Source organism: Microcaecilia unicolor, chromosome 8 (assembly GCF_901765095.1).
Source record: "Microcaecilia unicolor chromosome 8, aMicUni1.1, whole genome shotgun sequence".
Lineage (NCBI taxonomy): Eukaryota > Metazoa > Chordata > Amphibia > Gymnophiona > Siphonopidae > Microcaecilia > Microcaecilia unicolor.
The window spans coordinates 104,327,976-104,341,463 of NC_044038.1; the positions used below are offsets into that span (position 1 = coordinate 104,327,976).

The following is a 13,488-nucleotide window of genomic DNA, read 5'->3' on the forward strand; positions in this document are numbered from 1 at the left end:
AAACCTCACTGACTAGGTGTGTCCTGGAGACTGGGTTGAGAACTCCTGCATCACACAAATGAAGACCCTGATAAGAGGATGGATTACAATAGTTCTTCTCTACCCTCTCCTGGAGGCACAGTTTACCAACCTGGTTTTCAGGATTAAAATAAAAAAAGTTATCATCTTATTTTCTTTTCCATGTTTTATTTTGTTTGATTTCTATTGATAACCTTAAGAGTGGACTAACACGGCTACCACACTCCTCTATTCAGGATTAAAATAAACTTGCATACAGCCATCATATGGAAATCTGTCTGATGAAAATTCATTTCATGCATATTCATTATAGTACCTCCAGGAGATAATGTAGAAAAACTGGATTACAGCATCATCCTGTGCATCTCTCAACCCTCATCCTATAGTGAACTTTAGGCACAGATGTAGGTTGGGGAGTGTAAAGATAATAGGGCCATTCACCTTTTAAAAAAACATTTTAAACAAATCATACCGAAAATACAAAATAATAAATGTATTACTTAAGCCATATTCTAATAACTAAACTGGAGATTAAATTGAAATTTTTTTGGTGATTTGGATGCCTAGGAGCTTTCCTTCTCTCTTCTTTTCCACTTTTTCTTTACATTTTCTCTGGTCTCTCCTCCTTCTCTCTCTGGGTTCAACAATTTTTTCCTGGTTTTTGGACCCTCAATTCAATCTGAACCATGGCTGGGATCTGGCACCAGGAATCTTCACTTGCTGTTATCTCTGAATTTTTTCCTATTTGATTTCTCCTCCCAACTTACTTTAGCCCTGACCTGGTGCAAGGGTATCAGACATCCCAGGCAAATTTTCAGCCCTGTGCCCCCTCCCCTCTATTAACTTTTATATCCTCTGGCCCCTCCAACAATTATGATCACTCTGGGGAAATGGGCTATTTGAAAACTGCCCATCCTCTCTGCTGGCAAGGCACATCCTCTTGTTTCTTGCAATTTGTACTATTGTCAGGATCTATTCTTTCACGTTGACCCCTGCTGCTCTTTGGCACTCCCAGAAGCAACTGCCCTAGTTGACTGCCTAGTTCTGCTTAATGGTCATGGCAGCCCTGCTTTACCCAAGTCACTGCAGTGACAGACCTCAGCCAGGGACCATGCACCAAATTCCTTGAGGAACCCTGCACTTATGAGCTCAAAACTGGCCACTAGCTGTCTCCATTACACAATGAATGGCTCCATCCTCCCTCTCCTCTGCAGCATCCTACTGAGCAGAGGACATGAGCAGTCCCTTGGTATACACACTGTCTCAGCCACTGTCTCTCCTCCTTTCTCCCCCTCCTAGGTATGCACGCTGCCTCTCAACCACTGTATCTCTTCCTTACTCCTCCTCTCCTTGTCTCTCCTTCTTTCCTTTGCTATGATCCTACTGGGACAGGCAGGGTAGTGACTGGGTCTCGCTCCTGATTGGCCATGTCAGGGATTGTGCTGACGTCTGAGGCAGCTGACGTCAGATGCCAGACTCTATTTAAACATATCTCTGCCTGCATAGGTTATCTCCTTCAGTTGTGAGCTTACCTTGTTTCTGCTTAGTTTGTGCTTGTGGCACAGGGTGAATTCTTTGTTGTTTGGTTGCCATTATTCCCGATGTCTGTGTTTGTTCTGTGAGTCTGTAGAAGCCAGCTTCTTCTCCGATTACTTAGCTGCTGTGCAGCTATGTTCAGCTTCTCTGTGTGCCTTGCCTTTCCCTTCCCTGCTGTGTTTGCTGCCTGAGGCGTGGTAAGAGCTTACTTCCTTTGTTTGGATTCCCTATTAACCCTTTACCTGCTGTATCTGTTGCTTAGTTCTTTTTTTTATTATTTATAAAACTTTATTAATAACAAAATCTGGAGACAAATGCTCCTTGAGAAATTAAAAACATCAACAATCAAGCAATGTCACATCCAATTTTTCCCCCTTCATGAATTCCCAACCTCCCACCCTTCTCGTCCCCTTCCCCCAGCCCCCTCCCTCCCCCTTCCCAACCCCTCCCAAACCACATCTTATATTGCAGCAGCAAAAACAACTATAGCATTGAAATGGAAGCAGAAGTTGGGCCCTATGGGGCTAGACTGGAAAGGAAAACTTCAGTTATTGATGGGATTGGAAAAACTGATGGATAGACGCATGGGCAATTATAACCCAAATGCTGAAGAGTGGTTACACTTAGCAGAGGTTTGGGGAGGGGAATAAGGGAGAAATATGCTTGTTGCTTGGCTCTTGTGAGCACTTCTCCACATCTGGCCTGTGTACCCAGCAGCAGACTCTCTCTGTAACCTGCTTTACCTCTTTACCTGCTATATCTGTTGCTTGGTTCTTGTGAGCACTGTGCCTCGTCTGAGCTGTGTACCTAGAAGCAGTCTATCTCCGTAGTCTGCTTTAACCCTTCACCTGCTGTATCTGGTTCTTGTGAGCACTGCTCCTCGACTGAGCTGTATAACTAGAGGCAGTCCCTCTCTGTAGTCTGCGTTACTCTTTACCTGCTGTTTGCGGATTGCTCCTTATCTAGCTCTGTTGATTTCGTTGTCTTTTGTGTGGTTTCCCTTTTTCCCTATTCTTGCTGTAGCTCTTGTTTGGATCCTGTGTAGGTCATTCCTTTGTTTAGCTGTGTGGCACAGCTTGGTTTGCCTCTCTGTGTGAGTTCCTTTATTCTGGTTATTGTCTGTATCTGTGTGTTTGGTCTGGTGACCTTTCCTTGGTGTCTGTTTGTGACGCTGTGGGCGCAGTTTGAGTGCCAGTCTCTTCCGGGACTCTTCCCTTCTTTTGCGTATGATTGGGTTCCAGTTTGGCCTTGCAGCCCATACGCTTGGACTCTGTACATGTGGGTTCCAGTTCGGCTTTGCGGCCCATATGAGAGGTTTATGTCCCTTTCTGGTGATGCTCGCTGGTCTCCTTGAGTGTGCTGGGCTTCATAGGATGTTGTTACTGTATACAGTGAGCTTGGTCTGCCCTAGGCCTAGGTCTGTCCTAAGACTTGGCCTAGGCCCAAAGGCTCACAATCAACCTAATAGAACGCTAGAGTCATGAGTTTGACCTAGCCCTCCGCTATGCAGTTACTCCAGAAACTGCATTCTCAGGTAGAAAAGGTTATTGGAGCCGTTGATGCGTTGAATCAACGGGTTGACAATTGGCTACTGGAACTATTGGGAATGCTTTGCCTCCTAGGCCACAAAAACCCATGGGTGGAATAGGCATTCGTGTAGCCCAGTCCCCTCGTTATGACGGTGATAGTAAGACTTCTCAGAGCTTTCTTAATCAATGCCAAGTTGTTTGAGTTACAGGCCCAGGACTTTGCTACAGATCAAGCGAAGGTAGCATACATTATCTCCTTACTCTTGGGATCTGCTCTTGCATGGGCCTCCCATTTATAGGAGAAGGACCCCATATTGAATAGTTTGATGGAGTTCCTGGAACAATTTCATCTTATTTTTGAAGAACCCAGGAAGGCTTCGTCTGCGGCTACCCAACTACTGAATCTGCGCCAGGGTCAGCTTTCCCTGGGCGAGTAAGCCATTCAGTTCAGAACCTTGGCAGCTGAACTGGGATGGGACAATCAGAGTCTTACTGCCGTATTCTGGCATGGGTTTCCCCTCATTATTAAGGATGAATTGGCTGGTTGGGAGCTACCCTCCAACTTGGATGACCTCATTCGTCTATGCACCCAGGTGCACATTCATGTCAGAGAACGTGCCAGTGAGCGTCTTGCCAGTCAGCGGTTTGGGTGAACTGACCTGAAATTTTGACATAAAAGTCCTCCATCCCAGCCTCATACTTTGCAAGATAGGTCAGAGCCTATGAAGGTCGAACGTAGGTCCAGGAGAAGCAACAAACATGTTAGTGCATAAGTACAAAAGTATTGCCATACTGGGACAGACCAAAGGTCCATCAAGCCCACCATCCTGTTTCCAACAGTTCCTAATCCAGGTCACAAATACCTGGCAAGATCCCAAAAAGTACAAAACATTTATGCTGCTTATCCCAGAAATAAGCAATGGAGTTTCCCCAAGGCCATTTTAATAATGGTCTATGAACTTATCCTTTAGGAAGCCATCCAAACCTTTTTTAAATCCCGCTAAGCTAACCACCTTTACCACATTCTCTAGCAATGAATTCCAGAGCTTAATTATACCCTGAGAAGAAAAATTTTCTCCAATTCATTTTAAATTTACTACTTTGTAGCTTAATCAAATGCCCCCTAGTCCTAGTATTTTTGGAAAGGGTAAACAAATGATTCAAGTCTACCTTCCTCTCCACTCATGATAAAGGGGATGGGACAACTTCCCTATGAGGAAAGGCTAAAGTGGCTAGGGCTCTTCAGCTTGGAGAAAAGGCGGCTGAGGGGAGATATGATAGAGGTCTATAAAATAATGAGTGGAGTTGAACGAGTAGATGTGAAACGTCTGTTCACGTTTTCCAAAAATACTAGGACTAGGGGGCATGCGATGAAGCTACAATGTAGTAAATTTTAAACGAATTGGAGAAAATGTTTCTTCACTCAACGTGTAATTAAACTCTGGAATTCGTTGCCAGAGAATGTGGTAAAGGCAATTAGCTTAGCGGAGTTTAAAAAAGGTTTGGACGGCTTTCTAAAGGAAAAGTCCATAGACTGTTATTAACTGGACTTGGGAAAAATCCACTATTTCTGGGATAAGCAGTATAAAATGTTTTGTACTTTTTGGGGGATCTTGCCAGGTATTTGTGATCTGGATTGGCCACTGTTGGAAACAGGATGCTGGGCTTGATGGACCTTTGGTCTTTCCCAGTATGGCAATACTTATGTACTTATGACAAATATCCCTTGCTACTCATCTCTGAGATGTTCGATCGCCTTCAAGGAGCCTAAATATTCTCCAAGTTGAATCTTAGAGGGGCCTACAACCTCATTCAGATAAGAGAGGGTAATGAGTGGAAGACTGCTTTTAAACACTCGTGACGGGCACTACGAGTACTTAGTGATGGCCTTCGGCCTGGCTAATGCCCCAGCTGTGTTTCAGTCCTTCATGAATGATATTTTTAGAGACTTCTTGTATAAGTTTGTTATGGTTTATCTAGATGATATTTTTATATTTTGTAGACCTGCTGAAGAACACTATTAACATGTGAAGAGCGTACCAATTGCTTGAGAAACTAGAAAATGTGAGTTTTACCGTTTTGAACTGCCTTTTTTTGGGATACATTATTTTGAACCAAGGATTACAGATGGATCCCAGTAAATTGACCGCAATTTTGCAGTGGAAACAGCCTACAGAGAATAAAGCATTGCAACGCTTCCTAGGATTTGCCAATTATTACAGACAATGTATTCAAAATTACTCTTCGTTGACCGCTCCTCTTACCGCTTTGACTAGAAAGAATGCTGATGCTCGTCATTGATTGCAGGAGGCTTTGAGAACCTTATACAGTCTTTTGTAGCTGTGCCTGTCTTATGACATCCTAGTCCTGCAGAAAACAGTTTTGTGGAAGTAGATGCTTCATAGGTTGGTATGAAGGCTGTACTGTCACAGGCCCATTCTAGTGGGAAGCTTCTCCCATGTGCCTTCTTTTCTAAGAATTACACGCCAGCAGAGAGGAATTATTCCACAGGAGACCAGGAACTCTTAGCCATTAAACTGGCCCTAGAGGAGTGGCGGCACCTCTTAGAAGGGCCACAGGTGTCTTTCACAGTATTTACGGATCACAAGAATCTGGTCTATCTACATGAAGTGAGGAGGATGAATCCCCAACAGGCCTGATGGACATTATTTTTCTCCCACTTCAATTTATCCTTGACTTACCGCCCAGCGGAGAAAAATACCAAGGCGGATGCTCTTTCAAGATCTTTGGAGCCTGATCTTGAAGATGAATTTTTATTTTTGTTACATTTGTACCCCGCGCTTTCCCACTCATGGCAGGCTCAATGTGGCTTACATATTGTATACAGGTACTTATTTGTACCTGGGGCAATGGAGGGTTAAGTGACTTGCCTAGAGTCACAAGGAGCTGCCTGTGCCTGAAGTGGGAATCAAACTCAGTTTCTCAGTTCCCCAGGACCAAAGTCCACCACCCTAACCACTAGGCCACTCCTCCACTCCTGCAGCATGTGATTGAACCTGCTGCCATCATTCCAGCTATGGTGGCCGCGGTGTCCCCAGGTATGACATTTGTACCTCGTTTGAGAGATAAGATACTTCGATGGGGTCATGCCTACCGAATTGCAGGACATTTATTTTGCAGAAATACTGGTGACCCACACTCGACCATGACGTTCAAGCATTTGTTGCCGACTACCTAGATTGTGCACTGCATAAGGCTGATCGTCAGAGACCCCAGGGTCTCCTCCTGGTGCCTGAGAAACCATGGACCCATATAGCCATGGATTTCATTATTGACCTCCCATCTTCTGAAGGATACACAGTCATCCGGGTGGTAGTAGACCAGTTTTCTAAAATGGCACACTTTGTACCTATGTCCAGCCTTCATTCTACTGTGAAACTGGCGCAACATTTCATCACGGCAATCTTCCATCTCCACGGACTGCCAGAATCTATCACTTCAGATCGTGGAGTGCTACTTGTGTCTTAAATTTTGGTGAGCCTTGAATCAGGCCCTAGGTGTAAAGTAGAATTTTTCCTCAGGATATCATCCACAATCAAACTGAACGTATTAATCAGTGTTTGAAACAGTTCCTGCGAATGAATGTCACTGCTCATCATGATGATTGGAGTCAATTACTTCCTTGGGCGGAATTTGCCCATAATTATACAGTAAGCTCTGCCACTGGGTCCTCTCCATTTTACACCCTCTGTGGACGACATCTTCGCATTCCCTTTCTGTTGAAAACTAACGCGGATGTTCCAGCAGCAGCCAGCGCTGTAACCTCCCTCCAATCTATTTGGTCATCGGTCCAGAAGACACTTTAACAAACCACTGCTTGTATGAAACTTCAAACAGACAAAAATAGATGATTGGGGCCTCAGTTCCAACCTGGTGATTTGGTGTGGCTGTCCACTCACAATCTTTGACTGAAGACTCCTTCCACTCTATTTGCTCTGCTATTTGTGGGCCCATATCCCATTTTAACACAAGTCAACCCAGTTAGCTATCAGCTCAAATTGCCACCTACTTTGCAAGTACACAATACGTTTCATGTATCTTTGCTTAAACCAGTGGTCCTAAGAAAGGGCTCTTTGCCTGCTCTGTCTTCTCGACCAGTCATATCAGCCTCCCAAGAGGAATATGAAGTTTGTGATATCCTTGACGCTCGACGCCTCAGGGGGCAACTTCAATATCTCATCTCTTGGAAAGGGTATGGACCAGCGGAGAATTCCTGGAAAGCTGCTAGTCAAGTGCATGCTCCTGTATTGGTCCGATGTTTCCATCGACTCTTTCCTCATAAACCTAAACCCCGGACCCGAGTGATGTTATTATCCTACTGGGACAGACAGGGTAGTGACTGAGTCTCGCTCCTGATTGGCCATGTCAAGGATTGGGCTGACATCTGAGGCAGCTGACATCAGATACCAGACCCTATTTAAACATACCTCTGCCTACATAGGACGCTCTACCGTTATCTCATTCAGCTGTGAGCTTACCTTGTTTCCGCTTAGTCTGTGCGTGTTTCACAGGCTGAATTCTTTGTTATTTGGTTGCCATTATTCCCTTTGTGTGTGTTCTGAGAGTCTGCAGAAGCTAGCTTCTTCTCTGATTACTTAGCTGCTGTGCAGCTGTGTTCAGCTTCTGTGTGTGCTGGCTGAGTCCGTGGTAAGAGCTTACTTCCTTTGTTTGGATTTCCCTATTAACCTTTTACCTGTTGTATCTGTTGCTTGGTTCTTGTGAGCACTGCTTATCTGACCTGTGTACCTAGAAGCAGTCTCTCTCTATAGTCTGCTTAAACCCTTTACCTGCTGTATCTGTTGCTTGGTTCTTGTGAGCACTGCTCCTCGTCTGACCTGTGTACCCAGAAGCAGTCTCTCTCTGTAACCTGCTTTAACCCTTCACCTGCTGTATCTGTTGCTTGGTTCTTGTGAGAACTGCTCCTTGTCTGAGCTGTATAACTAGAAGCAGTCCCTCTCTGTAGTCTGCATTACCCTTTACCTGCTGTTTGTGGATTGCTCCTTACCAAGCTGTGTTGCTTTTGTTGTCTTTTGTATGGTTTCCCTTTTTCCCTATTCTTGCTGTAGCTCGTTTGGATCCTGTATAGGTCACTCCTTTGTTTAGCTGTGTGGCACAGCTTGGGTTGTCTCTCTGCGCGAGTTCCCTTAATCTGGTTATTGTCTGTATCTGTGTGTTTGGTCTGATGACCTTTCCTTGGTGTCTGTGTGTGGCGCTATATGAGCAGCACAAGTGCCAGTCCCTTCCAAGACTTTTCCCTTCTCTTGTGTGTGACTGGGTTCCAGTTCGTCCTTGCGGCCCATATGAGTGGTTTATATCTCTTTCTGGTGGTGCTTGCTGGTCTCCCCAAGTGTCCTGGGCTTCGTAGGACGTTGTTACTGTATAGCATGAGCTTAGTGTGCCCTAGGCCTCAGCCTAGGTCTGTCCTAGGACTCTGCCTAAGCCCAAGGGCTCACGATCAACCTAACATCCTTCATTCCTCCCTCCCTTTAATCTTGTTTCTTTCCACTTATCACCCTCCTAGAATTTCTCTCACCTCACTATATGCTTATCACGGTTCATTTCTTCCTCTCATACTTTACTTTCTTGTCTGTATCTTTTTCCTTGCAAGCTCTCAGTTTTTCCCCATTTTCAGTACCACTTCTCTCTCTGATTCTTCCTTATACTCCCTGGCCCTCTATCTCCTTTGTTATCTCCCATCCCCTCTCTCCTATTTTGCTCCCTCTTTTAGCACTTCTCTCTCAAGTTCCATTCCTCTACAGTTGTCCCTTAGTGCTTTGCTTCCTCTGTTAAACTCACTGATTCTGATCTCTTTATACCAGCACAGCACTATGGGGACAATAAAATTTCTAGCTTCATGTTCCTAAAGGTGCTGCCACCATCTTCCCCAACTCAGTAGCTGTTGTCACCTCCCCTGTCTCTTTAGTAGCCTCCTCCTCCTCCTTTCCCATCTTTATTGCCTTAGCCAGAGGCTCTCCCCACCCTGGCATTTTCCTCCACCTGTCCTTGCAGCTGCCTCCCTCTCCTCATCTTTCTGAAACTGCATGTACCTCCTTCCTGTTCCCTAAACTAGGAGCCCATATGCAGAAGGAGGGGCAAATATGATCACAGAAAGCACACTGCTTTTATACTTACCTGTGGTGCAGTGCTGCTAAGTTACTCAATTCCAGGAGGAAGATTTTAAGCCTGTATTTCTTACAACCCCACCAAGATGCATTGCAGGACTATAAATGCCACATTGCTTTATAATAAATGTTAAAAACCAGGACTGGTCAAAGACTCTCCCTTCTGGAACTACTGTAGGTAACACAGTAGAATGTTTAAAAAGAACACTTTTAGTAAGCACATTTGTACTAAATGAGCTTTGTAGGAGGATGTACAGAAGATGCTGCAATTACAGAAAATTTAATTCTTTTATGAATGATCTATCTAATATAATAAAACGCACCGTGAACGTTCTGAAGACAACTTTCTGAAGTCACTCAAACACTTCCTGAAGGGTTCGTGGATTCGTGGTGTGAAGCCACCCAGCCGTCTCTGCCCCGCCCTCGCGTCAAATGTCATGACTTCGAGGGCGGGAAAAAAAACGTATCGCGAGGGCGGAAAAAAAAACAAACAAACTGATCGCACCCACGCACGGTGCGTTTTAGTATATTAGATTTACCTCCGTGGTGGCGGTTCCGGCAGCGCAGCGTCAGGGAAGGAGGCGGCGCTCCCGACGTCTCTAGCCTTCCCTTCGCTGTGTTCCGCCTTCTTCTGACGTCAAAGATGACGTCAGAAGAAGGCGGAACAAAGCGAAGGGAAGGCTAGACGTCGGGAGCACCGCCTCCTTCCCTGACGCTGCACTGCCGGAACCGCCACCACGGAGGTAAATTTAAAAAGAAAAAAAAAAGAAAAGGGATGTTGGGGGGAGAGAAGAGGGTGGGCAGTAAAGTTGAACAATGGGAGCAGGAGGGCAGGGGAGAAACGACAGCATGGATGCGAAGGGGGGGGCATGGATGTGAGGGGGGGGGGAGAAGAGGGCGGGCCAGGCTGGGACATGGGAAAGAGAGGAGCATGGATGCGAGGGGGGGGGTCATGGAAGGAAGAGAGGGGAATTGCTGGAAAAGGAAGAATGGAGGGGGCAGGGGACAGAGGAGCATGGATGGGCATGGATTGGGAGGGCAGGCTTCAGGGAGAGAGGGAAATTGCTGGAAAGGGATGAATGGAGGGGGCAGGGGACAGAGGAGCATGGATGGGCATGGATTGGGAGGGCAGGGCTCAGGGAGAGAGGGGAATTACTGGAAAGGGAAGAATGGAGGGGGCAGGGGACAGAGGAGCATGGATGGGCATGGATTGGGAGGGCAGGGCTCAGGGAGAGAGGGGAATTGCTGGAAAGGGATGAATGGAGGGGGCAGGGGACAGAGGAGCATGGATGGGCATGGACTGGGAGGGCAGGGCTCAGGGAGAGAGGGGAATTGCTGGATAGGGATGAATGGAGGGGACAGATGGGCATGGATGGATATGGATTGCAGGGCAGGGCTCAGGGAGAGAGGGGAATTGCTGAATAGGGATGAATGGAGGGGGCAGGTGACAGAGGAGCATGGATGGGCATGGATTGGGAGGGCAGGGCTCAGGGAGAGAGGGGAATTGCTGGAAAGGGATGAATGGAGGGGGCAGGGGACAGAGGAGCATGGATGGGCATGGACTGGGAGGGCAGGGCTCAGGGAGAGAGGGGAATTGCTGGATAGGGATGAATGGAGGGGACAGATGGGCATGGATGGATATGAATTTCAGGGCAGGGCTCAGGGAGAGAGGGGAATTGCTGAATAGGGAAGAATGGAGGGGCAGGTGACAGAGGAGCATGGATGGGCATGGATTGGGAGGGCAGGGCTCAGGGAGAGAGGGGAATTGCTGGATAGGGATGAATGGAGGGGACAGATGGGCATGGATGGATATGGATTGCAGGACAGGGCTCAGGGAGAGAGGGGAATTGCTGGATAGGGATGAATGGAGGGGGCAGGTGACAGAGGAGCATGGATGGGCATGGATTGGGAGGGCAGGGCTCAGGGAGAGAGGGGAATTGCTGGAAAAGGATGAATGGAGGGGGCAGGGGACAGATGGGCATGGATTGGGAGGGCAGGGCTCACACTCTCTCTCTCATATACAATGTGTTTCTGACTCTCACTCTCACACACTCTGTCTCACACTGTATCACATTCACTCTCTATGTGCCACACAGTCACTCACACACTCGCTTGGTCTCATACACTCACTCTCACAGAGAATCTGTGTCTCACACACACTCTCTCTCTCGCACACACACACACACTCTCTCTCACACTGTGTCTCACATACACACTTGCAAACACTCTCATTCTCACACACACACTCTCTCACAAACACACTCACACCCAGACTCACTCTCTCTCTCTCACACACACACACTCACACTTTCACTCTGTCTCTCACACAGTCACTCTCACATACACTCTCCCAAACATACACACTCCGAGGAAAACCTTGCTAGCGCCTGTTTCATTTGTGTCAGAAACGGGCCTTTTTTACTAGTTTTGAATAAATGGCACAGGTTTTTCCTGTTAAAAATGGTGTTCTTGTCTTTTGTTATTATACATATTTTTTATTTGTTAACTGCCTAGATCTGGTAAAGCATGGCAGTATATAAAGTTTTTAATAAACATAAAACAAAGAGGTTTTTTAGACTGATGAAAGATATTTGGCCCTAAGAGCAGCTTCTGAGCTCTTTTTCACCCAAAACCTGGAAGTATCAAATATTTAAAGTCAGGCTTTTAAAGAGCTATCTATATAGTTCATAATTTCACCTTGTACCTAGTCTCAAATTTTTTTTTGAATGTGATCACTTTGTGTTGCTTCATGGCTGGAGTAGCTGAAAAGCAGAAGCAGGGAAGGAGAGTGCCTGTGCTGTCCTATGCATGCTGGCATGTAAATGTGTGTCTGTTTAAGGGTGTTGCTCAGTAAGGCACTCACGCGTTCTCTGGCACGGGCTCTTCACTGGCCGCCGCAATCTTCCTATAACAATAGATCATCTCTGCCACCAGCCAGATAGTGAGGAACACAATTAGCACATACATCATGATCTCCGAGACGATGGACGCTATATCTCTGTTTGCTGTGGTAAGCATTCAAAAGAGAAAAGAACATGAGGAAACCATCCTGTACTGCACTGAGAAAAAGGACAGGGAAGTCCTGTGTCCATGGCGATTCTCTCACTGCACAGACTCCAGAACACATGAGACTATCAGCCCTCCTAACCTCTCCTTGTTTGCACTGGGAGAGAAGCAGAGTTCAATAAATCCATCCTTCCTTTGAATGTCTGGTATTTTTCAGCCTGGTCATTCAGGGAATGAGGATGAACACTTAAGAATAGAACATAAGAACATAATAGCCATACGACCATCTAGCCCAGTATCCTGCTTCCAACAGTGGCCAATCTTGGTAACAAGTACCTGGCAGAAACCCAATTGGTAGCAACATTTTAAGCTACCAATCCTGGGGCAAGCAGTGGCTTCCCTCATGTCCATCTCAATAACAGACTATGGACTTTTCCTTCAGGTACTTGTCCAAACCTTTATTAAACCCAGATACATTAACTGTTGTTACCACGTCCTCTGATCAGCTGGAGCCAGTCCTACAGCAACGAACCCCCACCACCACCACCCACACCTTTCTGACACCAAATGTAATTATCAACTTGAGTTCCCAGATTCTCTAGGGTACCTACATCATCACATCCAACTTGATCAGAGTGGTTCAGGGTTATAGGTGGGCACTCACAAAATGTCCCAGAAATATTTCCATCCATTATTGCATCCCTTAAGATATAGCAGAATTAGAAAAGGTACAGAGAAGAGCGACTAAAATGATAAAAAGGATTGGGATTACTTCCGTATGAGGAAAGGCTAGGGATCACCAGCTTGGAGAAGAGACAGCTGAGGGGAAATATAATAGAGGTCTATAAAATACTGAGTGGAACGGGTAGGTGTGAACTACTCGTTTACTCTTTCCAAAAATACTAGGACTAGAGGGCACTCAATGAAGTTACAAAGTAGTAAATTTAAAATGAATCAGAGAAAATATTTCTTCACTCAATGTGTAATTCAACTCTGGAATTCGTTGCCAGAGAATGTGGTAAAAGCAGTTAGCATAGTAGGGTATAAAAAAGGTTTGGACGGCTTCCTAAAGGAAAAGTCTATAGACCATTATTAAATTGGACTTGGGAAAATCCACCATTTCTGGGATAAGCAGTATCAAATGTTTTGTACTTTTTTGGGATCTTGCCAGGTATTTGTGAACTGGATTGGCCACTGTTGGAAACAGGATGCTGGGCTTGATGGACCTTTGCTCTGTCCCAGTATGGCAATACTTA

The 13,488-nt window shown here is 45.9% G+C and overlaps 1 protein-coding gene across 1 annotated transcript in view; it reads right to left on the bottom strand.

Annotated features, from left to right (window-relative positions):
- The window catches only part of SCN1B (sodium voltage-gated channel beta subunit 1), a 619,469-nt gene that overhangs the window by 174,874 nt on the left and 431,107 nt on the right, over positions 1 to 13,488 (bottom strand). Inside the window, exon 4 of the mRNA XM_030212354.1 lies at positions 12,090 to 12,231. Within this exon, the coding sequence (XP_030068214.1) occupies positions 12,090 to 12,231 (142 nt within the window). The remainder of the gene's footprint in view (positions 1 to 12,089; positions 12,232 to 13,488) is intronic.